General features: G+C 40.7%; 2 protein-coding genes across 5 annotated transcripts; both read left to right on the top strand.

Annotated features, from left to right (window-relative positions):
* Positions 1 to 646: 646 nt before the first annotated feature.
* LOC133414194 (AP-4 complex accessory subunit RUSC2) lies at positions 647 to 15,157 on the top strand. 4 transcript variants are annotated; one of them, XM_061699391.1, is made up of 12 exons: positions 647 to 723; positions 832 to 896; positions 1,133 to 1,199; positions 4,558 to 5,722; positions 6,384 to 6,597; positions 6,675 to 7,502; positions 8,963 to 9,039; positions 9,635 to 9,809; positions 9,886 to 9,991; positions 10,066 to 10,112; positions 10,885 to 11,443; positions 11,871 to 15,157. In XM_061699391.1, exons 4-12 carry the CDS (start codon positions 4,610 to 4,612, stop codon positions 11,953 to 11,955), a joined length of 3,204 nt encoding a protein of 1,067 aa, XP_061555375.1. In that variant the 5' UTR covers positions 647 to 723; positions 832 to 896; positions 1,133 to 1,199; positions 4,558 to 4,609; the 3' UTR covers positions 11,956 to 15,157. The 4 variants fall into 4 exon arrangements, with proteins under 4 accessions (XP_061555375.1, XP_061555374.1, XP_061555373.1 ...); XM_061699390.1 differs by lacking the exon at positions 1,133 to 1,199; XM_061699389.1 differs by having other exon boundaries at positions 686 to 896.
* A 3,091-nt stretch (positions 15,158 to 18,248) lies between these two features.
* On the top strand, positions 18,249 to 24,532 carry si:dkey-106l3.7 (uncharacterized). The gene is made up of 6 exons (XM_061698848.1): positions 18,249 to 18,932; positions 21,574 to 21,708; positions 22,196 to 22,343; positions 22,433 to 22,515; positions 23,790 to 23,878; positions 24,069 to 24,532. The coding sequence occupies exons 1-6, from the start codon at positions 18,336 to 18,338 to the stop codon at positions 24,166 to 24,168; spliced, it is 1,152 nt and encodes a 383-aa protein (XP_061554832.1). The 5' UTR covers positions 18,249 to 18,335; the 3' UTR covers positions 24,169 to 24,532.
* The last annotated feature ends 998 nt before the right edge of the window (positions 24,533 to 25,530 follow it).

The following is a 25,530-nucleotide window of genomic DNA, read 5'->3' as shown; positions in this document are numbered from 1 at the left end:
ACACCTACAAGCTGTACTGTGATCTAATCCAAGTTAGTAAAATAATAATGAACAAGCTTGGCCATTTAGATTGGCAGCGTCATCAAAATATTAATAGTAGTTTTAATTGAAATGTGGTTATTATTGTGTTTTAACATCAGAATCAATATCCCATGATATTACATTATGCAGGTGTACCTAATGGTGTGTCCATAAGGCAACTCTCACACCTATCTTTTCTTGCCACTAGATTGCAGGCTTGCCCAGCTTTTTATTTTGGTTGTCCATCAATCCATCCATTCTCTGAACTGCTTATCCTCACTAGGGGACATCTACGAACATAATAACGATGTGAAAGCTGTATATTAAAATACGTTTAATAATTCTGAGAATTTTTATTTTTTAAAGTGTGTATTCTCCAAATATATTTTGGTTTGTTTTATTTTGTATTTTAATTTATTTGTATTTCGATTTTTTTGGATTGTATTTTAAATATCTTTTTCATTGTATTATGTTGTATGATACTTTTAGTATCAATCATAATTAGGCTATAAAAATTACATATTATAGTCTTTAGTTGTAATAATAGTGTTGTTATTTTATTTATTTATTTATTTATTTCAAACGTGTGGTGGATACTGATATCCCGCTCCCCTCATTGGTTGACCGGCTCGTGACGTTACATCTCCTCCAGCTGGCTGTCGGTGTTGCGGATCTTCGGCATGGGGGGGTCCGCCAGGCTCGGTACCGTTTCACATTCGATTACTACATCTACGTCTTACTTTACGACAGAATAACCGTACCGTAATGTAGGACGGAAGCGTGCAATTGTTTTTTTGTTTTGTTTTTTAGATGCGTACAGAAGAAAGTGACCCTAATAGAAGAGGATGGAGGTGACTTGTGACTGACGGCTGTTTGTAAGTATTATCATTATACTTGTCTTCAAGTCACTTGTACCTTGTTTTTACGGAGGTGTGCGTATCTTAGTGTGGCAGTTATTTGAGATGCACTATTGAACAAAAGTATTTGGACAGTGCCCTTAATCAACAGTTTCGCCAAATATTCGAGTATCTCATGGTTATCAGAAGCTAATGCTAATGCAAATCAGTGCTACCAATGCAGCTCTGCTTACATTTTGGCTTTGACATGATAGTGCTTCTCTGTGGTCCGGTGGGTGGCTGGACTCGGGCGGTCGTTTGAAAGTGGCTCGAGAACTCCAGGTAAGGACGGTTATTATGTAAATTAGCAGCACTGTTACATCACAATCCGGCCAAATTCTGAATGGCTTGCTCACAGACATTTTCACAAAATGGGCAAATAAAGGATTTAGTTGTTTGTTTGTTTGTTTTAATTCACATTATCACATTCACGTTTTGGGAGCCAGATGTTTGCATACAAGCATTCAAAAGTCAATTTTAAGATAAGCCAATCCTTCATCGATCCCTAGCGATGAAATTGAAGATTTTCCACATGCCCTCGATGGTGACCACTATCCCACATGTGGGGAAGATCCCAACTATTTCACTGTAAAATACCTAATAGACATTTCAAAGTGAAGCAGTTTCGTGTTATGTTTGCAGAGAGTTAGTATTGTTTATTTCTACCTTGTTATTTCTACCCTGATTGAAATTCCAAAATGAAGGCTCATTTCTTCTCTGATCTGATGTAGTAACAACAAGGTCATTTTTGCTCCTCGACGTCGCAAAACAGTCAACAGATTATCTTTGTTGTTGTGAATTCCGCCACCAAACCCAGCAGATTAACCCATTTTCTGAGGCTGGAATATATGATGAAACAATTCTTGAAAGGGCCCTATGAGTATGGTATTAGATTGTTTACTCTTTGTTGCCATGGAAGGGATGTTTTTTTTCTCTTCCGCAAATATAAACTATGTTGCGCTACAGAGGATTATCTCCACACAATTACATGAATGATGCCCAGACAACACACACATGATGGTTATGAGCGCTTTCTTTCCCCTAATATTTATTTATATTTGATAGTGTGGTGGTTCAATTGCAAAATGAATGCATTTACTGTATGTAAATCACTCTCATAATCCTGAGAGTGTTGTTTTGAGTTTATGTTTTCTTAGTGTGTGTGTGTCAATGCCTAATTTGTCAATTAAAAAGCCAATGGGTGAGGCTGAAATATGCTAATTGCCTCATTAACCCATTAATTCTGCTTAGCAACAACTGGCTATGCAAACACGTGAGGTGACATATATTGTACTGATTACATTACTCTGTCTGTTTGATAGTTTATAGTTTTGTTTCAGTTGTGAAGTATTGTTTTAAATCTAAGAGAATAATAAAATCAAATACACCCCCTTCCTCCCGCATTCCAAAAAGATGCATGTTAGTTCACTGAAGTCTCTAATGAAATAATGAATGGCTGGTGACCCAAATGAGGATAATTAAGCACTATAGAAAATAGATGGATGATAAAAGTGTAAAAAATAAAATGTTTCCTCATGGGTCAATATTTTTCGAATATTTAATCGTATTTAAGTAGTTTTTTAGTAGGTGTAGAATAAACACCTGTGATTAGAAAGATTTGTTTCACTGACCTATGGGGAAGTTAGGATTTCATCTGAGAATTCTATCTAGCAACAAGTGACATGTACGCATCCATAACGTGACCTGGCAAAAGTTGTTTACCCTATTTACTCTGTTCATCTACACTGCGGCATTTGCTTGACGATTTTATTTCAGTTCCAAAGTGTTACAAAGCTTGAATTAAATAAGTTATAAAAATGTAATTTTTCCTTATTTCATAATTAATATTAATTAATATTGCCATCCTCCCATCCATTAAATTTTATACAGTGCTTGTCCTCATTAAGGTTGCGGGGGAGCTAACTTTAGATGAGAGGCAGGATACACCCTGGACTGGTCACCTGCCAATCGCAGGGCACAAATAGACAAAGAAACAAAACAAACAAACCCATTTACACCTATTGGACAATTCAGAATCTTCAATGAACCTAACAAGGATATTTTTGAAATGTGGGAGGAAGACAGGGCGGCACGGTGGATGACTGGTTAGAGCGTCAGCCTCACAATTCTGAGGACCAGGGTTCAATCCCCGGCCCCGCCTGTGTGGAGTTTGCATGTGCTCCCCGTGCCTGCGTGGGTTTTCTCCGGGCACTCCGGTTTTCTCCCACATCCCACAAACATGCATTAATTGGAGACTCTAAATTGCCCATAGGCATGACTGTGAGTGCGAATGGTTGTTTGTTTGTATGTGCCCTGCAATTGGCTGGCAACCAGCTCAGGGTGTACCCCGCCTCCTGCCCGATGACAGCTGGGATAGGCTCCAGCACGCCCGCGACCCTAGTGAGGAGAAGCGGCTCAGAAAATGGATGGATGGATGGAATTAATATATAACATTTAATGGAAGTCGTTTAGTATCTTTTTCAGGTAGAACAAATCTGCTTCTGTGGAAAAAATTAGTCGCAGCCAGGTTTAAATCCACAATGTGACGGTTGTTTTAGCGTGTAAAATGGGTTTTTGAATGAATTTGCGTGAGTTTGCAGTGAACACGTGTTTCCTCATAGCAGTGCTGGCAGTGATTGTCTGCAGTGCAGCTGACCTACTTACACAGGCTGAGGAAGTAGAAGACAGAAATGCTGCGGTAGGATCAGATTAAGACTGAGAGCGAGTTTATTCATTGCTGGAGCAGGCACACTACAGCCTAGGATTTGACTGATTTCTAGTGTCTAACCCTAATGTTTTGATGCTGTGTGTGTTTAGGATTGAAGAGGCATTTGTTTCTCCAGAGCGGAAAGTCCCTGGACCGCTTCTCATGTTGCACATTCAAAACATTTAGCGGCTAAGTGCATCTCAAATTGTTTGTCTGAATCATATTACTGTAAATCAAATGTAAACCAGCAAAAGGCCGAAGGAAATATTCCAACATAGACACAAGCAACATTCACACTTCTTCAGAACCTCAACAATACTCGCACTCTGTTTGTTGTGTTTGACAAGCTCACAAATCCCCCTAATCAGATAGCTCCAGAACTACTCACAGCATATAAATGCTAGGAATTTTCTTTTTTTCGTGAAAAATATACAACCCATCAGGTTAACTGTCAGCAGAAAGCAGCAAAATGATCAAATGATGCTACATCGGAAGCCACCCAGGAAAAACTCTATTACCATGCCAGAATTTGATATAGGTGACCAAAAAAACTGTTTTGAAAATGGTTCAGCAGCTGAAACCATCAACGAGCTGTCTTAACTCAATACCAAAACTTTCAAAACTATTGTAAAATATCCCTTGGTAGAGGGCAGACCACCGCCAAGCCAAAAAATACTGTACATACATGCATCCGATTCTGATTCTTCTGATTCTTATACATTTCTGTTTGATTAGGCCAGTTAATTGCGTGCTGTTCGTAACCTCGAAACATCATGTCTGTACTGTCCTAAACGAGGATCCGTGTATGTGGATCCTCGTTTAGGTGAAAATGCTTTTTTTTTTTAGCATTTTCACCTTTACACTATGTAAAACTGTACATCAAGCATATATCTTCCTCTTAGCAAACTACATGCTGTGTTTTTATATTTTCAGGCTTTAACTTCCACAACATGACAGTGGATATCATTCATCTCAGTGTACCAGTATGATTGCCGCGTCCAGTGTCTCGGGGGACACCCTGATTGCATGCCACTTCCCGCTGCTTCCACTTCCCGCCTGGCAACTTCCCGTCCAGGCCCTGTGCGGCTCAGCCAGGAGGCCTGGCTCTTCGGGTTTGCCCCGGGCGGCGTCCCTCCCAGAGCAAGACAGGATAAGCCAGGAGCATACCATCGCTATCAGTCATAAGCATTTTTCCAACAGTTTTGGTAGCCTCAATGAGGACCGAGTGGAGGAGGAGGAAGCGGATGCTAGTGACTGCATCTCCACCTCATCACCAGAAGAAACTGGAAAGGAAGAGGTTCGAGTAAGAGGAAGTCAGCGCTCGCACAACTCATTTCTTCCTAATCCAGACTTTGATGAGGACGATGAGGATAGCGATGGGGACAACCTTCACAAATATCACGAGGATTCATCTTTTGTATTGCACGGGACTTCCACCTGGCACAAAAGCACTGACGGGAACATGGACTGGGGCCATGAGGACTTACTGCAGGCTCAACCCCTCCATATCATCAGATCTAGTGTCATGGCACTGAACAGAATACCCAATCACGTCCCCTGCTGCATCCACAACCAACACGAGTCTTCTTCAGAAATGTTGCCCAATAGTCAAGCCGACTATGCCAGTGACTCCTCCTGCGGCAGCTCTGATGGGATCTTGGTGAACTTCTGCACCATGTACAACCGGAGCAACAACCCCGCCCTACCTCATGACATCAGCAGCCCGGCGGCTCACCCCTCTCCGTCATCCGAGGGATCCGTATTCCTCAACCTCCAACCCCTTCCCAGTGAGTGCGATGACCAAAGCGTGCACAGTCCTCTGAAACCTCAGGAGCTCAACTCAAACTGCACTCTTTACCCCATCGAACATCGACCTCCTCCAGGTTTGTCTTCTCTTGAGGTGCCCGACCTGGCTGCCTGTCTCCAAAGCCAAGCCGCCCTGGTCACTGGGACTAATCAGACATACTACAAGCTGGTGACCTGTGATCTTTCATCCCAGTCGCCCGGTGCAAACTGGTCCAATGTCACTGACTGCTTTGAGGATCAGACCGACTTTGTCAGTCCTAAGACAAGAAGACAAGACCATATAGAGATGGAGGTAAGGTTGAAACAACTGACTATCTCTACCTATTATTGGAGGTAACAAGTATTCACTAGTTCAGCAGTTATCAGTCAGCCAAGACAGCAAAATCCATCCATCCATTTTCTGAGCCGCTTATCCTCACAAGGGTCGCGGGAGTGCTGGAGCCTATGCCAGCTATCATCCGGCAGGAAGCGGGGTACACCCTGAACTGGTTGCCAGCCAATCGCAGGTCACATACAAACAAACAACCATCCGCACTCATATTCACACCTACGGGCAATTTAGAGACTTCAATTAACCTACCATGCATGTTTTTGGGATGTGGGAGGAAACCGGAGTGCCCGGAGAAAACCTACGCAGGCACGGGGAGAACATGCAAACTCCACACAGGCTGGGCCGGGGATTGAACCCCAGACCTCAGAACTGCGAGGCAGACGCTCTAACCAGTCGCCCACCGTGCTGACTGCAAAATAAAAAATGATTAAAAATTGTAATACCGAAACAGAAGTAGGTTTTCTTCCAGATCCACAATATCTTCCAGATCCAGGGGAACAAAATGATTTTACCCAGGCACAACGAATTACAACGTGATGTGATGCATATAATGCAAAAATGCATCAGAACATTGAATGACCATGACATCAGAGCCAAAGCTGTTTTATCGCTTCCTTCTCAGGATCAACAGAGGGAAGATCTGCTGACCGATGACTTTCAACTTGCCAGCACTTCCAAAGAGAAATCCCCCTCCAGAATGAAAGATCACATCCGTAACCGATGTCACATTCCCTGTTTTCTTTGCTTCAACCATAGCTGTACATGCCAGAGTACAAACTATACAACTGCCCAAGAACCTTTGACATTGAACCAGGAACAATGTAACTTTGAGAAGGGTAAGTGTAGTGCTTGAGTTTTGGGTACAAGAAAAATGGTTGTAGTAATGTGATACATTTTTGTTTCTTTCATACAGGGACAAGTTTTTGCTCTAATAAACCACAGAGGCCAACATCGCTACCAATCCAGCCCATTGTTCTTGGTCCCAGTGACAAAAGTCACACCAAGGATCAGCAGTTAGGCTGTCTTGTGGAGCATTACATGAAACAAAAGAATAGCAAGAGGTCTGGTAGCTCCCAACCAGACTTAAAGCCTAAACTAAAGCCGTCATCATTAAGTAACCATTGCTCTATCTTCATGGACGCTTGCTCCAGCTCTGACACCTGCTCCACTTGTACGCCGAGCCCAGATGTCCTCAACCACCGAAACACGTGGTTTCAGGCCCACCATAGTCCAAGGACATCCGAAACAAGTCCAGATAGAACTCATACCAGCTCAAAGCTCAATCAAGACAGAACTTGCCTACAAACTGGTACAGAATTGTTGTCAGGCCTATGCCAGCCCAAGTTTGTTCGAATTCCTACCTACCAGGATCTTATTAGCCTAACAACCCCCAAGGAGACCCGTCAAAGTCTTGGTCAGTCCCAGAACCAGAGCTTCTTTGAGTCCATACTCTCTGATTCAATAGCCCAAACCAATAAACCAGATCACGCAAACCCTCTCCCACAGACCCCTGAACCTCAAAGCTTTAGTTTAACAAGTGCACTTGCTTCGGTGGCACCGCTTTCCTCTTTGGGTTCTCTGCTCTCATTTGCTGCTTCTGGTCTACAACATCAGCAAAGCCTCAAAGGAATCACTGAGGGTCAACATGACGAACAGCTACTGCTGGGTGACAGACCTCCAACAGATCTCTCACCTGACACCCCATATGAGTCTCTGTCCATCAGTCATCTCCAGAGGAGAGGTGAGAGTGACACTACATCAGAGCGGGTAACATGGAGCTGAATGGACTTCAAAATCAGCATGAATGATTTGACTTTTGGGGGTAAATTATCTGTTGGATGAGGAGCTCTTATAAAGAGGAGCAGGGAAAAAGCACTTTGCTTCAGCAGCGCCTTCAATGCCCTCAAGGGGCTTCCTCTCAAACATGACCTATTTTTAACTCTTCCTGCACAGGATTGGCTGAGTCGTCTGTTCGCCGGCCTATGTGAGAGCACAGGAATGATGCAGTACAAATAGCACTAATGATTTATGATCTGCATCACTGTTTTTCTTTTAAAGTCAGTTGCAAATCCTTAATGATCGAAATGTTAAGGCGACAAATCATGGTCGGTAATATTCTGTCGGTGTGATGCGACCCTAGGGGCGGTGTCAGCATGCATAAAGAATTCACCGTGACATTTGCGGAGACAAACCAGCATGACATGGAGGGAGAAAAATCATTCTCACTTCTAAGGGATAACCCAGTTAGTGAGGAGAAAAACCTAACCGTTAACTTGTCACTGTACCTTAGAAATGTGTTTCTTTAAAATACTGCCAATGCAGTACAACACTACAAACAGTATTACTGTCACTCAAATACTACTTTGCTTCAATAAAACTGTCACAAATCAACCATATGCACTAACAACAACAATGTACATGGTTACTGGCAGTGGTTGGAAGAAACAAAAGAGAAATATGTAGTTACAATACTACTTAAGTAGACTTTTCAGGTATCTGTGCTTTACTCAAGTATTGATATTTCTGATGACTTTTTACTTTTTTTTACTCCATTTTAAAACAGATCTTTGTACTTTCTACTCCTTACTTTGTCAAAATAGGCTGATGTTTTTTTTTCAACCTCAGTGGATGATAACATGACATAAAAAACAATATTTAAAACTGAGCTTCTGGTGTTAAAAATGCATCTGTCTAATGTAAAACAAAACAAAAAACACATACAGAAAGGTAAGGTGTATTTTTTCAGATGTTATCATTAAGTCATTTACCAGATACATAGATATTAAAATGTAAAGTAGCTGTGTATTCATGCAGGACCGGTTGCTAGTCACGTCCTGTCAGGATTGAGCTTCTCTATGTGATTTATTCTTTCTTAGTATGAGGACAATACAAGTTAGTAAAGGGGGGAAAACAATTTTATTTTATTTTTTTTCCATTATGCAAAATCATTAATACAGGTATCACTTTTACTTATGTAAAGAAGTTGAAGCAGCACTGCAACTTTTTTTTCTTTTCTTTTTACCAAGTACCTCCTGAATAACATCAACTTGCGTACAGTTTGTATTTGCCACCGATGGTTACCGGCCACAACATTAGACACTAACAAAGTCAAAAAAAATCTAACATTATCACAATACAGGTATTCAAAATGCATTATTGTGATTATAATGGTGTTTACAGCTTATTCATCTTTGTGTGCAGGTTTGCTGAGGTCTGTGAGCAGGGCAGTGGACTTAATCATAGCTCATTTTGGCAACAGCAGAGACCCAAAAGAAAAGGTACATATGTTTACATTTTATTTCACGAATACAAGGAGCATTTTTAGGGGAATTGAATAGGAAATTGTACAAAATGTCTATTACCGTCCAGGGCAGCAGGTCTTTAAGCTTTTTGGAGCTCCCTTAAGTGACATTCTTCAAAAATGGCAAATCCTGTCATAATACCATTGACATGGTGTAAATACCATGTATTGTTATGTCATATTTTGCCATGGTAATGCTATATTTTGTTCAAATTTTACCAGAATTAAAAATAATAATAATCTGTTATCGATTTAAAAAAATAATAATCATCATACTAAATTCTAACATGTGCTCCATTTGGTTCTCACTTGGGTATATAAGATATAAGATTAATTGATTGTAATCAATTAATTGTAATTCGGGTAATTGTGTGGACTTGATTATTGATTAATCATGTGTTGAAGCAACTGACGCAAAATAGAGTGCACTAGTTAGCTGTAACTAGCATATTCGCGCTCAAATAGTTTGCTGTCTAAAGACAATCATGATGCCCGCTATGGAAAGTTGAGCTCCATAACGTTTCCCCATAGTCAAACATAACCAGATTTTTGTTCTACTGTTTGCACCACAGATGCGTCTAGGCAACAGCTATCTGAGTGCCATGATGGCTAGTCTTGTCCTGGATCACTTGTGTCCAGCCATCCAGAATATTCTCGAAGATGGCCTCAGAGATCACAAATTAGACGTGGTCATCGGTCAACGTCGTAACTCCTCCTGGACCGTAGTGGAAGTCTCTACCAAGCCTGGTAATTTAAAAGTATGGTTTCGTAAAATTAAAAAGAAGCGCATTCAAACTAACCTCCCTTTACCTTGGTGCAACAGGTTCACGCACCAAGGTTCTCTCCAGCCTGGTTTGTAAAATCCTTAACTGTCCACAACTCAGCAGCCACAGCATGAGACTGAAGGCCTACATCATGGGCTTGCTTAAGTGAGTTTGTATCTTGTTTTTAGTCATTCTAATGCCAGAGATGCCGCTTACAAAGGCTCCTCGACTTTTTTCAGTTTGAGAGCTTTGGAATTCTGGCTCATTCACCTCCACAGTCAAAAAGGTGAGCGCACGTTCACTGTTATGTATTGCATACTTGTACCTTGACATCCAAGTGTCCAAATTTACGGCCTTTTCGAGTTATGAAGCATCATTTGGTTTGATTTTTGTTTGTTTGTTTGTTTGTTTTGTTTTTGTTTTTGTTCTTTTTTTAAATTCCCTTTGTGTTGGTAGTCAAGATTTGAGGTACAAGGCTGCTTCACATATGCCACCACTCAAATGAAATGAAAAAAAAATTGAGCAATTAAGGCAGTGGAATGCTTTTAAACATGGGCAAGGAGAGCTACAGTCACCGATGCATTTGCAGCTGTTTATTGAACATGACAAACAGCCAGTAACAAATGAAAGCACTGCCAAGGAGCTGCTGTTGCCCACAGCTCTCGCCTAAACGCTCAAAGTAAATTAACCGGGCAGCCCGACTTCAGCTCCTGATGTACTCACTAGGGGAAGCCCCTTAAAATCACACATTTAACGCGGATACGCACAGTAATTACACTCAGCGCATTATTAGACATAGGATTTTGGCAACAAAGATGGCGTTTCATCGCTGCCCTCGGTCCTCACTATCAGTCCCAAGGTACTGCTGGTATGAATTTTTTAAGACCAGGAGCGATTGGAATAGCCGAAACTAGAGAGGCTACCCGCTATTGTCATCTACCACAATTTTATTTTTGTACTCTTGAACCTGTGTGTGTTTTCTCATCTTTCCACTGTACTTGGGTGTCAAAAATTCAAACATACAGTTTTTGCTCAAGCGTGTCTCCCTGTCTGCACAGATGTGGTGACTTCACACTACCACGGTTGGGGCTTCCTGTCCATGTCGCTGGGTCGATGTCAGCCTTTGTTTCATGAGCTTCTGCTTCTCCTGCAGCCTCTCTCCGTCTTGCCCTTTGAGCTCGATTTGCTGCTGGAGCCCAGGTTGTTACGTAACGGACAAGCATGCCCACTGGGGGACTGTGTTTCCCCTATTCCGCCCTTCGCAGGAATCTCAGGCCACCAGACCAATGGGCATCTACAAGATAGTTTTCAGAATACAGCTTTCAGTGAGAAGAAATGTGAAGTGATGCAGGTCAACAGGAGCCAGGTAGTGTTTACTTCTCCAGAGTGGAGGAATCTGGGGGAATGCGTGGTTGAAGGGAGTGGCTGCAGCCAGAACTGTCTAGATGCGACACCTCCAGTAAGTATGGACTGCAGGGAAATGGAGAAAGACAATGGAACCACAGCTAGTACTCAGGTTGAGAGACCTTACCAAGGTGGACTGCGCTGGGCCAAACTTTTTGGAGCTGCAAACACTTCCACCAGGCTGCGGACGACTTCTCAGAGTCAAGTCAAAGGGTAAGACCTTGTATGGATGTACTGCACAGTACAGTGGCTCTACGATGTGCCATGTCATCTTCAATTTCAAAACGGTTTTCCATCAAAGTGAATTGTTTGGATTCACTTGTTGTAGATTCCAAACAATCATAAAAGCCTGTATTAACTGTGCAGGTGATGATTAATGTAACATTATATATCCCTGCTGCACAAGTATAGATTAAAGTAGCCAATGTAAAAGAAACCTGAAATAAAGTAAAACTACTCACCCTCGACGCCTGACACACACATAATGAAGTAGAAACACAAAGGTGGTTGCAGAGCAATACTGTCACCTAGTGGCATTTGGGTCATTCAATTGACGTTCCTTTTTCAAATGATTTATGATTGATTTATTCAGTCTTTGTACCTTCTTGATTTAGGTTTCTCCCAATTGTTGGTTTTCCAGGTGCCATCGTCCGTCACAGTGGCTTCATCTGGACAGATCACACCTTGGACTCTTGACTCAGTCCATCAGGTCATTGAAGCCTTGATGCAGTCAGTCTAACAAAGACTGCTGAGAGAATTTTTCACAGAAAGTCTTCCAGAGGATGCCACAGCTAAGAACACAGAACTCAGTCGTTCTGCTGCACTAATCACAGAGAACACGAATAACAAGATTAACAGCTTTGGCAGCCTCTCTCATCAAGAAGTGGCTGTATTTACTAATTCTAAGCTTAGCCAGCTATCAAAAAGTTCATCATTAAATTTATGTGCTATGTCTTTTGAAAGGTTGAAACTGCACTGATAAACTGACTCATAACTCATCAGCCTCTGTCAAGCTAGCAGGAAAAAAAAAAAGCCCTCGGGTGAGCAATTAAAAAACTGTCGTTTTCTTCTTTGAAAAATATCCAATGATGTGGCTATAAAACAAACTACTAATCATAAGAGTCAGTTAGTTAGCCAGAATCATGCATAATCAATGGCATTGATGACGCTAATGCTAACCAATGCGTTATAGCTACATTTCCGTGGAACATTTCTGCCAACAGTTTGATTCCTTGTCATAACATGGCAGTAGTCTAATCTACTATTTATATTTGTTATTATTCAGATATTTCCCAAATAATCCAAAATCAAAGTAGACCCGTTGGGGGGGGGGGAAAAAAAAAAAAAAAAAAAAAGCATTCTAATGCTAGCTGGAGTGCTCTCGCTACTCTTTGTTGACGCGTCTCAGTTATTGGTATCAAAAAAAGTTCCTCGTGACACATCAATAAACATCTTTAATTTGATATTATTAATTTGCTGCTTTAATTTGATGACTAATCATGATTTTATTTTTTGTTACAATTATCAGTCATAATCAATGTGTACACCCAATGAAAAGGATGCGCTGAAACACAAATGTTCAGTTTCGCATTTCTACTTATCGTCAAGCTACACCAGTTTGAATATTTAATATTTATTGGTCTGAATCATACTACTGTGCTAACAACACCTTTTAAATATGAGTGTGAGCCATAATCAATGTAGATCTATGGTAAAGAAAATGGTGATGCTAACCAAAGCGCTTTGAATTATTTTCTGTGTAGCTTTTTTGTTATTGTTCGCAATTTTGAGTTATGATTGCTGGTCAACAATCATATTTCATTTTATTGAATGTTCTTTATGTCACGCTCGCGATGTTGGCTAACAATATAAGCGAGCTAACTATTTATTCTGTCATTTTCATCCAGTTGCACCCAATAGTTTTGGTTTTGAATTTTAACTAAACTACAAATTATAAGTTAGCATTAGCACACCTTACCAATGTCGACTTAGTTCAAATATTGAGCTACTGCTCACCAAAGCGCTTAAGCAACTTTTCACTGTGAATTTTGTTATTCTTATTTGTGTCAAATCCTATAAGTTTTGCAATTTGTGGCTGCACATCAATAATCGTATTTAATTTTTTCATTTATTTTTCTTCCAGTGAAGCTAGTTATGTCGGTTCCAGTGAAGCTAGTTATGTCGGTTAACAACAAGGAGCTAACCATTTATTTTGTCATTTTAAATAGATAGACAGATAGACATAACACCACATAATTTTTCAGATACTGTGTAAATCTTACTTTGTAATTTATTAACTTATTTATTTAACTGTAACCACTGCTGCGTTGTCCCAATATTAAACATATCCCACCTATTTGTTTAGTAGAAAGATTTCAGAAGTAGCATAGTATACTGTAGCTTGATTTAATTTTTTCCTTCACAATATAAAACATTGTTGCTGTCAGGTGGAATCAGGGTAGCAATACTTCTGCTTTTAAGGAAATACTAATTATAAAAAAGAAACAAAAAATGCCATCTTGCTTGAGTTCCCAAACACTACTTTGTTCAAGTTGGTATTATACCTTATATTGGTATCATATACTGTTACACACGCACACCAACACAACATCAGCCCAAAATAATGTCCAGTCATTAATTTATTACGTGGGCATTGATCAAAATGGTACGAACATGGCACCGGGTGCCAGCCTGCACATCAAAGTCCGCAGTCAATACGAGCCCCTGACCAGACAAAAAAGCCTATTTAATATGTCACAAAAGCAAACGCCTGTGTAACGTCATCATCCCAAACTCTTTTTCAATGATGCAGAGCCATGAGCGATGCGATTTAACATTAAGGCGGATATTAATGTTTAAACTTACCTCAGAGGCTGACGAGCATCCTTCTGCGACGAAGCATTACAGCATTTTATTTTAACTAAAGCCTACTCAATTCTATCGAACATCACTACTTTCACTCGTTATTGTCTAAAAACAATCACCGCATGGTTTCTGAAGAATGAGGAAATAGGCAGAATTTCACAACACTTCTCAGACATTTTGAGCGTTCAAGAGCATCAATAGATTAGTTCTCAGGCTATTTCCACCACTTTAATGGTTAATATTGTGTAAAAATAAGAGACAAAGTTGGGACAGACAAATAATATCCATCCATCCATCCATTACATTTTCTGAGCCGCTTATCCTCACAAGGGTCGATTTGTGAAAAAATATAAAATTTACCAAATTTGGACATATGAGATTTCTGCCTGACAGCGGTAATATTCAAGTAACTCACAGTGATCCAGGTTCAAGTCATATGTGTTTATTACTGTTTGAAGCTAATTCCTTGCATGTTTTTCTTCCATATTTGCATGATATTGCATACATACTGTACAGTTGGTATTAGAGTAAAACTAGATCACCTCATCTGGTACTGTATTTATGTTTTTGGAGATGAATTCTAAAGGGAGGTTAAGGTTTGGAAAGGGTCTCATGGAGATTGATATGTGTGAAATCATCTGGTATAAACAGTAATAAGCCATATTGTAAATTGTGTTGTTTTGATAGACTGCTAGTAAAAGAAGACTGATGTACATATACAAATGGAGACTTGCACAATAACCCGCAATAATCAATGGTGTGACGTGAAAAATTAATGCTGGAATGCATCCTTTAATGTCCAAAGACAATCATTTCAATAAAATAATTGCATATGTATAGACAGATTTATCTTCTTGTCACTCAAATCTGCTTTTAGTTTTTTTGGGGGTGGGGTCTCCTGGTGGCACTCTTCTCCAAAGCTTTCTTGGACAGACGACCAAAGGTGTGCCCATACATGAATTTGTATTCTGTGGGATGGGTTAGACTAGTTCATTAACAGTGCTTACGAGGGATGTCCAAACTTCTTCCACTGAGGGCCACATACAGAAAAGTGGGTGAAAGACGAGGGGAGGAGGGGCACTTCGCCTACTGGAACCGGGGTACACCCTGAATTGGTCGCCAGCCAATCGCAGGGCACACATAAACAAACAACCATTCGCATTCACATTCACAACTTCGGGCAATTTAGAGTCTTCAATCAACCTAGCACACATGCTTTTGGGATGTGGGAGGAAAACGGAGTACCCGGAAAAAACCCACGCTGGCACGGTGAGAGTATGAAAACTCCACACAGGCGAGGCCGGGATTTGTGTCGATAACTACAACAATATGTACAGTATTTGAAATCTTAGCATGCCTTAGTGCCTTACTGACCAGATGATCACCTGAATTTTCTGGAAACAATGTTCAGCTAACATTTAATGTAAAAATTTTTTTATTAATTAATACAGTTCAAACAAATATCTAATTTGTTAATCAAACACAGCCAACGAGTCTATTTTTTTCATTGTGTAGCGTGCCAGCTGGTTGTGTGTGTATGTTATCTACCAGTATCACCTGGTACGATCCGGCCGGAGTGTCTCTCAGGGATGTTTCTGAGCGTCCCGACTGGACCCGAGTGCAGTACCGGGCTCCGCAGCTCGGTCATTAGCTGGCCGTAAGACTTGCCTATTTTGAACTTGAGATGTGGGCGCTACCCTGAGAAACTCAAAACATAAAATCCAACATCAAAAAAAAAAAATAACTCCAGGTTGTAATTCCCCCTAAAAAGATACCATTGGTGCCATAAAACAGTCGTCCAATCCTTGGCCTCAAATGATATTATGATATGCTTGGAGGGATGTACTCGCCCTGGTATGTAATGTGGATCGCGCTCCAACAGAACTGTGCTTTTCCTGTCTCCATATTGGTGCTCTGAGAGGCACCTTCCGGTCACCTGCACTCTTGTTGACTGGTTGCTCAGGTATTGGCTTGCTTGGTTGCTATGCACAATAGCCTCTAAACAGCAATAACCCTGTGGCTCGCACTCACAAATGGGGATCTTTAAAATGATAAAAATATAGATCATGATTAAGCCGACTATTTTATTTAGTTGTCTAGGTTGAAAAGTAATCAATATATTATGTATCTTCCTATTACTGTTTCATATTAGTTTATATGTGATTTAGACTGCAGTAATGTGTAACAGCTACCTCTGGTGGAATATTGTTGTAAATATTATGGGGGGGGGGAATAGAGCGCAGACGGTGTTTTAATAAATCCTTCTGTTTTCTATTGCATTTGTCCTCCTAAGTCTGGTGGAGCTGGAGCAGATCTTAGTTGACTTTTGGGCAAGAACCAGGTTACATCCTGGACTGGTTGCCAGCCAAGCCAATCGCTGGGCATCTATAGACGCACACACACACAGCGTACATTTAGTTATTGTTACGTGTCCTTGAGTTCCTTTAAAGGCACCACTATAATATTTTTTACATTCTTTTATTAAATTCAGATTAATCAGAATTTTTCAAACAAAACCAATAGTTCCTCAGTCATTATAAAACTAAAACTATAGCAATTTAGATGAGTTATACTATCACTGGTTTGTATTATGAAAATAAAACAATATTCCAGGAATTAGAAATTATTTTTTCTTTTTTTTTTGTCTCTGTCACATTTTTTTTCTGTGTAATTTATTACCTTTGCTCTGATCATTTTGCTTATTTTCTTTCATTTGTTCTTTCTACAAATATGATGCAGGGGGTCCTCTTTTTCCAACAGAGTTCTGTTCCTTTGACGGCTACGTAACACAAACATGTGCGCAAGTCACCATTTGTAACCCCGAAGCCTCGTATTTCAGTACCTTTATAAACCATAGAAGTCCTGTAAATAGGAATAACTTACAGAAATAATTCCCATTTCTGCCAATTTGCCATTGTTCGTTATGGTGCCTTTTTCTGGAAAGACCTTCAGGGTTGTAGTCTGAGGAATTGACATTCACTGAATTAATTAGCATGCGTATGGAGATTTCTTTTCTAAAACATATATTGAGAACGCTTACCTTTTTTTCTTAGCCTGGGGGGAAATAAGTGAAATTTTCAAAAATTATTTAACTTGGGTTGTCATTGTGACTCATTTGCATTATTATTGCTGTCAACGAAAGCTCAAGGAGACTGAAACTGTATTTCACAACAGCAGTGACAATATGTGTGACAGTAGGAATTTGTAGAATGGACATTCCTATGTGCTGATATGATCTGAGTTGCCTACATCAAACACACACACACACACACACACACACAAGGCTTTTCACAATCACTATTGCACTAAAGCAAATCTCCACGTATCTGCTTCGATGTTGACAATGCGTTTGATTTACAAACTAGAATATTTTTATCTCCTTCACGAACACATTTTCACATAAAAATGTAAATAAATGCAGATTTAACGGAAGGTGAACATTCAATATATTTTTACAACCAAGTTTACAATTAAAGAAGTGAATGACTTTCAAAGGGTTCCTCATATGTATATATCTTTAGAATGTATCATAATTAAAACATATGGGCAGGACAGTGGACTTTGTGGTTAGCATCTGTGTCACAATAGACACGTTTTGAGTTCAAATCTCAGCTGAGGCCCTCCTGTGTGAAGTTTGTTCTCCCTGTTCATGCACTTCCTCCCACTTTCTAAGAACACGCACGTTAGCTTAAATTAACTCAAAATTATCCTTCGTGTTTGTGTGTGCGTGTTTGTGTGTGTGTACGTTACTAAATGTATGCTTTAGAGAAGAGAGGAGAGCACTTCTAGTTTAACTGTTTTATTGGTCCACGCTTGATTGATTGATTTTCTTTCTCAAATAAATTGATTGATTGATTTTCTTTCTCAAATAAAAAGTTTTACAGTACACGTAGTTGCCATATTTAAACCTAAATCTTCCGTCAGAGTTGAGCCACATTCTGCCTTGCGTGTTTCACGGCTATACGTGAGTCCCACAAGGAGCATGGGGAACTGGCTGCAGTCACTGCTTTCCCACGTGAGCGACCGCAAGGTGCGAGTGTGAGCATGCGGCTCTTACTGCGAGGTGGGACGGGCGATGTGGAGAAGGCGTGGCGACAAAGGTGGGGAGGCGGACCCAAGTGTGATGTTGCGAATTCTACTTGAGCAACTCACCTCAAGAAGACTCTCTAAACTGGATCCTCGCTCACGTTCTTCCTCCAGTTGTATTGCGCCGCTGAAGTTGGCACCGAAGCAGGGGCTAATGTATCTATACAGGAATTTCGGTAACCTAATGGAGGCCTGGGTAGCTGAGCAAAGCCCAGACCCGCAGTTGCTGGAGGATATTCCCGAAGGATCCCCCGCACGTTCTTCGTTTTCTTCTTCGGGCTTGGAGAAAAATGTGCGAACAGAATCAGTGGACTCTGGAGTGGAGATAGCCAGCACTGACACTTTCTTTCCAACCTCGTCATTGTCCACGGATATGGCAGAGATGGACTCTTTTGCGTCAGGGAAAGGGAATGACAGCTACATGGAGTTTTCTTCAATTCGATCTGCTTCGCTGCCATCTTATCTGTCACTACCTGATTTCTCCCAGCCTACCAGTCCAAGCAGAGTTCAGAGATATGCGGTCTTTAACCAAAAAGTGAAGCAAGCCCTCCTGAGATCAGAATCCAGGCGACTATCTGAGGCCCATGCAGCTGATCAACACTTTCAAACAGCTTCCCTGCACAGTCCCGCCATGCTGAGATCCGAGAGTTTTGGCTCATTGAACCCCGCCAGCCCATCAGTACCGGCGTGGCCGATATCTGAGATGAGCAAGCAGATGCTGCCTTCGACAAGCAGGATGGAGCTAATGCAGGTAAAATGGGTGATATCTCAGGTTAGGGTTGGCGTTTTGGGTTAGGTGACTGGGGTTGGGGCTAGGGATCGGGTTTGGATTAGGGGCATGTGTTAGGGTTGGGGTTTGAGTTAGGGTGTTAGATTCTAGGGTTTGGGTTAGGGGTTAAGTCTAGCGTTGCGGTTAGATTAGGCACTAGGTTTAGGGTTGTGTTTGGGTAAGGATTTGGGTCTAGTGTTAGGGTTGGGGGTAGGTTTAGGGTTGTCCTGGCTGCTAGGGTCTCTCTCCCACCAAACATGCTTATTTTAGGTGGAGTCTGTTAAAGGATGCCAGGAGCAGTTTGAAGATTACATCAATCCTACAGCAACATGCTTAGTCTTGTTCCCCTCGTAAAGATAAAAGTAAAGAAAAAGGGGGGACAGGGTACTACTCTTCCTTTTTACTTACAAGTTGTGTTCACACCACACACATGCTAGTACTCACTCGGCACTGCTGACACAAGTCTGTCTGTGGTGCAAGAGATCAGAAACCAGTCTGACGACATGACTTCGCGGCCACAGGCAGTGGGAGCAATGGAAGGGAAATTTCAAGAGTAAGTCTGGGATGTTCTCTCTAGTTTTAAGTTTTCATGAGTTAATTAATCAATCAATCAATCAATCAATCAATCAATCAAGCTGTAGGCCCCATGATTGCCCGTGAATTTTAATGCTTCATTTTACCAATACAGCCCTCCATCTATCCGTTTTCTGTAGCTCTGAGCCTAACCTAACTGATCGCCAGTCTATCGCAGGTCCTTCCACGACATTTTGGCAATTTTGTGCTTCCAACTTTAGCTGGATTTACATTGCAGGTCTCTGTGTCCAATTGTAATTGATATGCCTAGCAAAATGCAAAAACAATACATTTACTTGACCATTAACACTGATGACCAGTGGCCACATAGTGTTGAAACAGTTGAGGCAGTCCTTGGGGGCTGAGTCGCGTTCCATAAAGACTAAACATGCTTCATATAAGATGTTCATCTGTCTTGATTTGAATTGTCCATATACAGTGGGTTCTTTGTTTATGACGGAGTTCAATTTCTGACTTTAATGTCAATTTGTACATACTGTCAGTTGGAGTGCGCCATAGTCTTCCACTAACCTTTGCTCCCGCAGTAGGAAAGTCATTACTATAGTAAGTAATGATCCAAGGCCCCAAGTCAGCTATGTAAACCATCACACTACTAGCGGTCACTAAATTACACAGCACTCCTGAAGGTCCCTGGTTCGATTCCAGCTTGTGCCGCTCTGAACACCCCTTTTTTTTGTGTTGTTTTCCCCACGCCTGTGTGGATTTTGTCTGCGTACATTAATGTTATTGTCCTTCGTCAAAGTGCTGGTACAAGCTCTGGCTTTGGTCCCTGGGCGCTGCATGGTTGAACTCGGTAAGCAAATGCCACTTTAGAATTTACATGGAGCAAATAGTTTACCATACTTATTTGGGATAGTAGAAACTGTTATAGCTGCAAAGGAGGAACAAAATGTCACCTTTTCTTCCATTTTGTCTTGCTGTATGTGTAACTTTAATGTTTGACTTTGTCACCCTCCGAACTGCACATTTAGTGTTGAACTAACCTTGCAGTGTATTTACAATGCCCTGTCGGTGCTGCCTTTGTTCTCGTGCGTTCGCTTTATGATTCTGCGAGTTCAGAGGCAAGCGCCTGAACTTCCGATGAGCGACACCACACGACATAGTTTCCAGTAATTTACAAACCATAATTATATTTAATGAAATCTTCTTTTGTTGCGTTTAAACACAGGGGCAGGTACACAAAGATTTAGGGGGGGGGGGGGGGGGGGGGGGGGAATGATGTTATCAATCAGGCTAAACTTGTTGAAGACAGTAACCTGACACATGTCGTGTCAGACTGCCAGAGAAACAATGATTACAAAATATAAGCTTACTTTGCATATTCATTTTTACAGAACATGAGTGCTAAAAGACCATAGAACTCCACCACGGCTTAGGCGTTGGTAGTTTTGCCAGGATCCAAGAACATAATAGAGTAATTATAACCGACAAAAGCACACCAAAAAAAATACAATTTAATTTAACTTAGTTGGTGAGGGGAGTGGTTAAAGCTACCTCTAACTGCAAAGGTTGCCTTCATAAGTTTAATTAGTCCTGTTTTTCTTACCCTTTTCACTCGGTATAACACACACACTGAATCATGTGGATAGGTTTTAAAAACTTACTGCATACTGCGTGGGGCAGCTCAATGCCCTCGTGGTTAGGACCTCTGCCTCGCAGTTCTGAGGTTCGGGGTGCAGAGTTTGCATGTTATCGCTGCCTTTATGTGGGAAAAGCCCAGTGAAAAACATCCATGTTAGCGTCAATGAAGACTCCAAATTGTCCAAAGGTGGGAATGTGAATAGTTGTTTATCTATATGTGCCCTGCGATTGGCTGGCGATCAGTGCAGTGTGTACCCCGCTTGTCAGCCAGTCAGCTGAGATAGGCTCTAGCTGACCCGTGACCCTAATTGATGGATGAGTTTTGCAAACTGAATTTGATGCTCAGGGTTCAATGCAAATTATATCCTCAGGAAAAAAAAATAAAATAATCAATGAGCTGTAAGTTATGCTTTTCTTAGTAACATTCCTGCTGCATGCTACGTTTCAGGACCACGGTGAGGTGGCATCCACGGGCCTGAGTCCTGGGTTTAGGTACTTGGAGCAGGTGTGCCAAATGTTGGAGGACATCGCCAAGGAACAACTTGCTAATGGTGGCTACCACGTGGACAGGGCTGATAGTCAGGTAAGTGAGCCTAGCACACATGGCTTTGAAAAAAATGTTTTATTTTTTTAAAATAAGGGTTCTTAATGTGGCGTCACGGTAAACGACTGGTTAGAACGTCTGCCTCACAGTTCTGAAGACCGGGGTTCAATCCCCGGCCCCGCCTGTGTGGAGTTTGCATGTTCTCCCCGTGCCTGCATGGGTTTTCTCCGGGAACTCCGGTTTCCTCCCACATCCCAAAAACATGCATGGTAGGTTCATTGAAGACTCTAAATTGCCCGAAGGTGCAAATGTGAGTGCAGATGTTTGTTTGTTTCTATGTGCCCTGCGATTGGCTGGCAACCAGTTCAGGGTGTACCCCGCCTCCTGCCCGATGATAGCTGGGATGGGCTCCAGCACTCCCGCGACCCTTGTGAGGATAAGCGGCTCAGGAAATGGATGAATGCATGGGTTCTTAATGTGGATGCCATCCTGTTTACTAATGACTTCCTCCTCCACCTTTTGTCAGGCCTGCAACAGCTGTCAATCATCAGACCAGCCTCTTTCTTTTCATGGTCCTAGGCTGGAGCACTTTTCCAAGAAGAAGAAACTACTCAAAGAATCTCCTTTTGGAAATTTTCGTCAGAGATCAGCTTCAGATACATCGATACATCTACGTGAGTTTTTAGATTTTAGTGACTAATGAATAGAATATTGTAGTGCTTAATAGGTTCGACTGTATTTTTGATTTTTTGATTTTTAACAGGAAATTTAAACCTAGGCTTCAGCAGGCAGCAAATGAGTACATTCAACTTACTGGACAAGCAAGCTAAGGACACTAACATACAGGTAGAAATCTGTTACAATCTACCCAATAAGAACTATCACAATAAAACGAAGACACTAATTTCATCATGAAGTTATTTGAGCTAATTGTTGATATCATTTTTGGGAAAAAAGATGATTACATTATTATTATTACTACGACTACTACTACTACGAATAATAATGATAATACTGATTATGATGACAGCGATAATATTAATATTAAATTGTAATAAATAGGTTTACAATAAAATTATTATATTATTATTACTATGCACAAAAACAAATGATTAAAATTGATAAACATAATAAAGATTGTAATCAATGCCTGATTAAATAATCTTTATGCAACACATTACCATTATGCGGCACGGTGAACGATTGGGTCGGACATCTGCCTCACAGTTCTTAGGACCCGGGTTCAATCCCCGTCCCCGCCTGTGTGGAGTTTGCATGTTCTCCCCGAGCCTGCGTGGGTTTTCTCCGGGCACTCCGGTTTCCTCCCACAGCCCAAAAACACGCGTGGTAGGTTGATTGAAGACTCTAAATTGCCCGTAGGTGTGAATGTGAGTGGGAATGGTTGTTTGTTTATGTGTGCCCTGCGATTGGCTGGCGACCGGTTCGGGGTGTACCCCGCTTCTCGCCTGAAGATAGCTGGGCTAGGCTCCAGCACGCCCGCGACCCTTGTGAGGAGACGCGGTACAGAAATTGAATAGTTGGATGGATGGATGTATGTTATAATGGTACATGGCACCATTTTGTCCTTTACAAATCATGTGCTTTCTTTCATATATAGTATTTAATTGTGTAATAATTTTACAAAATTATGCTCACATTTTAATTCTTTATATGCCAGTCAATCCTTTCATATTATGTTTTGTGATTTTGATTTATTATAATAAATGAATATTGCTAGTAACAATACCTGCCTCAAAAAATTGTAATATCATCTTTGTTGTTGTTGAATCATCCTAATCCTGGTCCATTTAGTCTTTTACTTGATTAATATTACAATCATTAAACATTATTAGGGTGGTATTGTTCTCAGTGGTAACGGGGTTATTAATATTGTAAGGGGCGGAAAAGTAATGACTATCCAAGGGCTCGAGAAAAGAATATTTTCAATTTGTCGCACTTAAATGGTGATACGAGTGATTTTTTTTTCACCTATGGTAATACTACAAACACAGGAGCACGTCATTATTACTATTTTGTGCTTTATTGATTATGTTGTGTATGTTTATGTATCTTATGTTGTTCATGTTCGTTTTCCCATGTTTTATTCTTCTTCTAAAAAGGAGGACATAGCACCTAAAGGCAAAAAGAACCGAAAGATCAAGATCGTGTCGCAAAAGAGAGGCGAGTCTAGTCTCCCAGATAGAAATAGGTGAGCTGTAACATTGTTCACCAGTGCAAATAAGCTCTTAGTGGGGCGCGTGCCCCTGCCATATGGTGCCTGACGATGCAGTGCTGCTCCAACATGGCATCCGGCCACCCTTCTGACTGCTTCCTGTTGTCCACAGAATTCTCATCTCAACTCTGTTCACTTCGGTGTTGTTGTTGTCGTTTTATTGCAGCCAAATGATGCAGTCTTCTGAAAGAAACACCGCTCGACGACATCTCAGCCAACTGTTCAAGAATAGATGGAAAACTCTTCCTGTTTCTACCACGCAGTGACACGACAGGAACATTTTAGCTGAAGATGTCTCAGGATAATGTACAACGTACATACAGTCATTGTAATATACACATTTGTCTTACATTCTGACTGTATTACAGTATTTTGTAACATGTACATTTGTAACATACACTACCTTTATTTACAAATATTGATTTGGTGTGTAAAACATATGCAATATTGACAGAATATAGTAATTATTTCATCGTGTTCATTTGCAACCTACAACACTTTCCTGCTATGTGAAGTCTATACTATGTAGATAAAAGTAGTGAGACAGGTGCCGCTGACTGATTGTCTCAAGACTTTTGTGTATACGGTAAATGAGCGTTTCCCTTAAAATAATAATAAAAAAAACATTATCTGCCGATAAAAAAAAAAAAAAAAAAACACCAACCTCGTTTCTTATTTTATGGTCTATAACGGTCATTGGAAGTGAGATCTTGTGGTGTGCAAAAGAATCACAGCCCAAGTACAGTTCAGTAGTATTTAACTTTTAAGTTCAATACATTTGCATTTAAACTTTAATAACTGTTTGTTTTTAAACATGTATTTAGGTATTTTTGGTATTTGTTATTTAACTCGTGCAATGCGTTTTAATTAAATCATTATTGAAGTACATATTTTTAAATTTTAAAGTGCAGTGCTATTTGTTAAACTGTTGTGGCTTAAAATAATACTTTTTTGAAGTACAACCTTCATTTTGATGAACACCACCAAGACCCACTATGCTACTGTCTTTTAATGTACTTTTTTATTGAAGTGGGACTGTGTAAAAAGTTAACAGAGCCACTGGTTTAAATTTCCGTGCACCAGCCAGGGCGACTCTCAAGCAAACTTTGACACACACGAACAAAAATGGCTATTTTAAGAAGCTATGCTAAACCAAAGATTTAAGTGTTATCATCTGACTACATCTTTTTTGCCGACACGTCCTTCAATTAAAGAAAATTACCAGAAATTTGGTTCAGAACAAATGAGTCTCCTAATAAAAAGCACATGCTAATCAGTCATCAATATAGTGGATGTCCCATTAGGGGAAGCGTTGGTGCAAAAAAACAAAACTCTTACTCTTGTTTTAAATATTAAAATAAAATCAAGTAAAATGAATCAATTCTTAAAAGGGAACTCTGTACCTCCCTTTAACCATCTGGGGAGAGAAATGGGTAATAAACATGAAAGAGTCCATTTGAATGCTGTTGCTAAGCAAAGTTATACCAGCTAGTAAGCCACGTAATTTGATGAAATGAGTGACAGCGCGCATGTTGCCAACCGCTCCCTTGCGTGGTATTGAAGATGACGACGTCTTGATGAGAATTTTGACAAAAAGTTTTGTCTTTATTGCGGATTTTCCTTTACTG

Source organism: Phycodurus eques, chromosome 15 (assembly GCF_024500275.1).
Source record: "Phycodurus eques isolate BA_2022a chromosome 15, UOR_Pequ_1.1, whole genome shotgun sequence".
Taxonomy (NCBI): Eukaryota; Metazoa; Chordata; class Actinopteri; order Syngnathiformes; family Syngnathidae; genus Phycodurus; species Phycodurus eques.
This window is presented reverse-complemented; position numbering and strand designations above follow the sequence as displayed.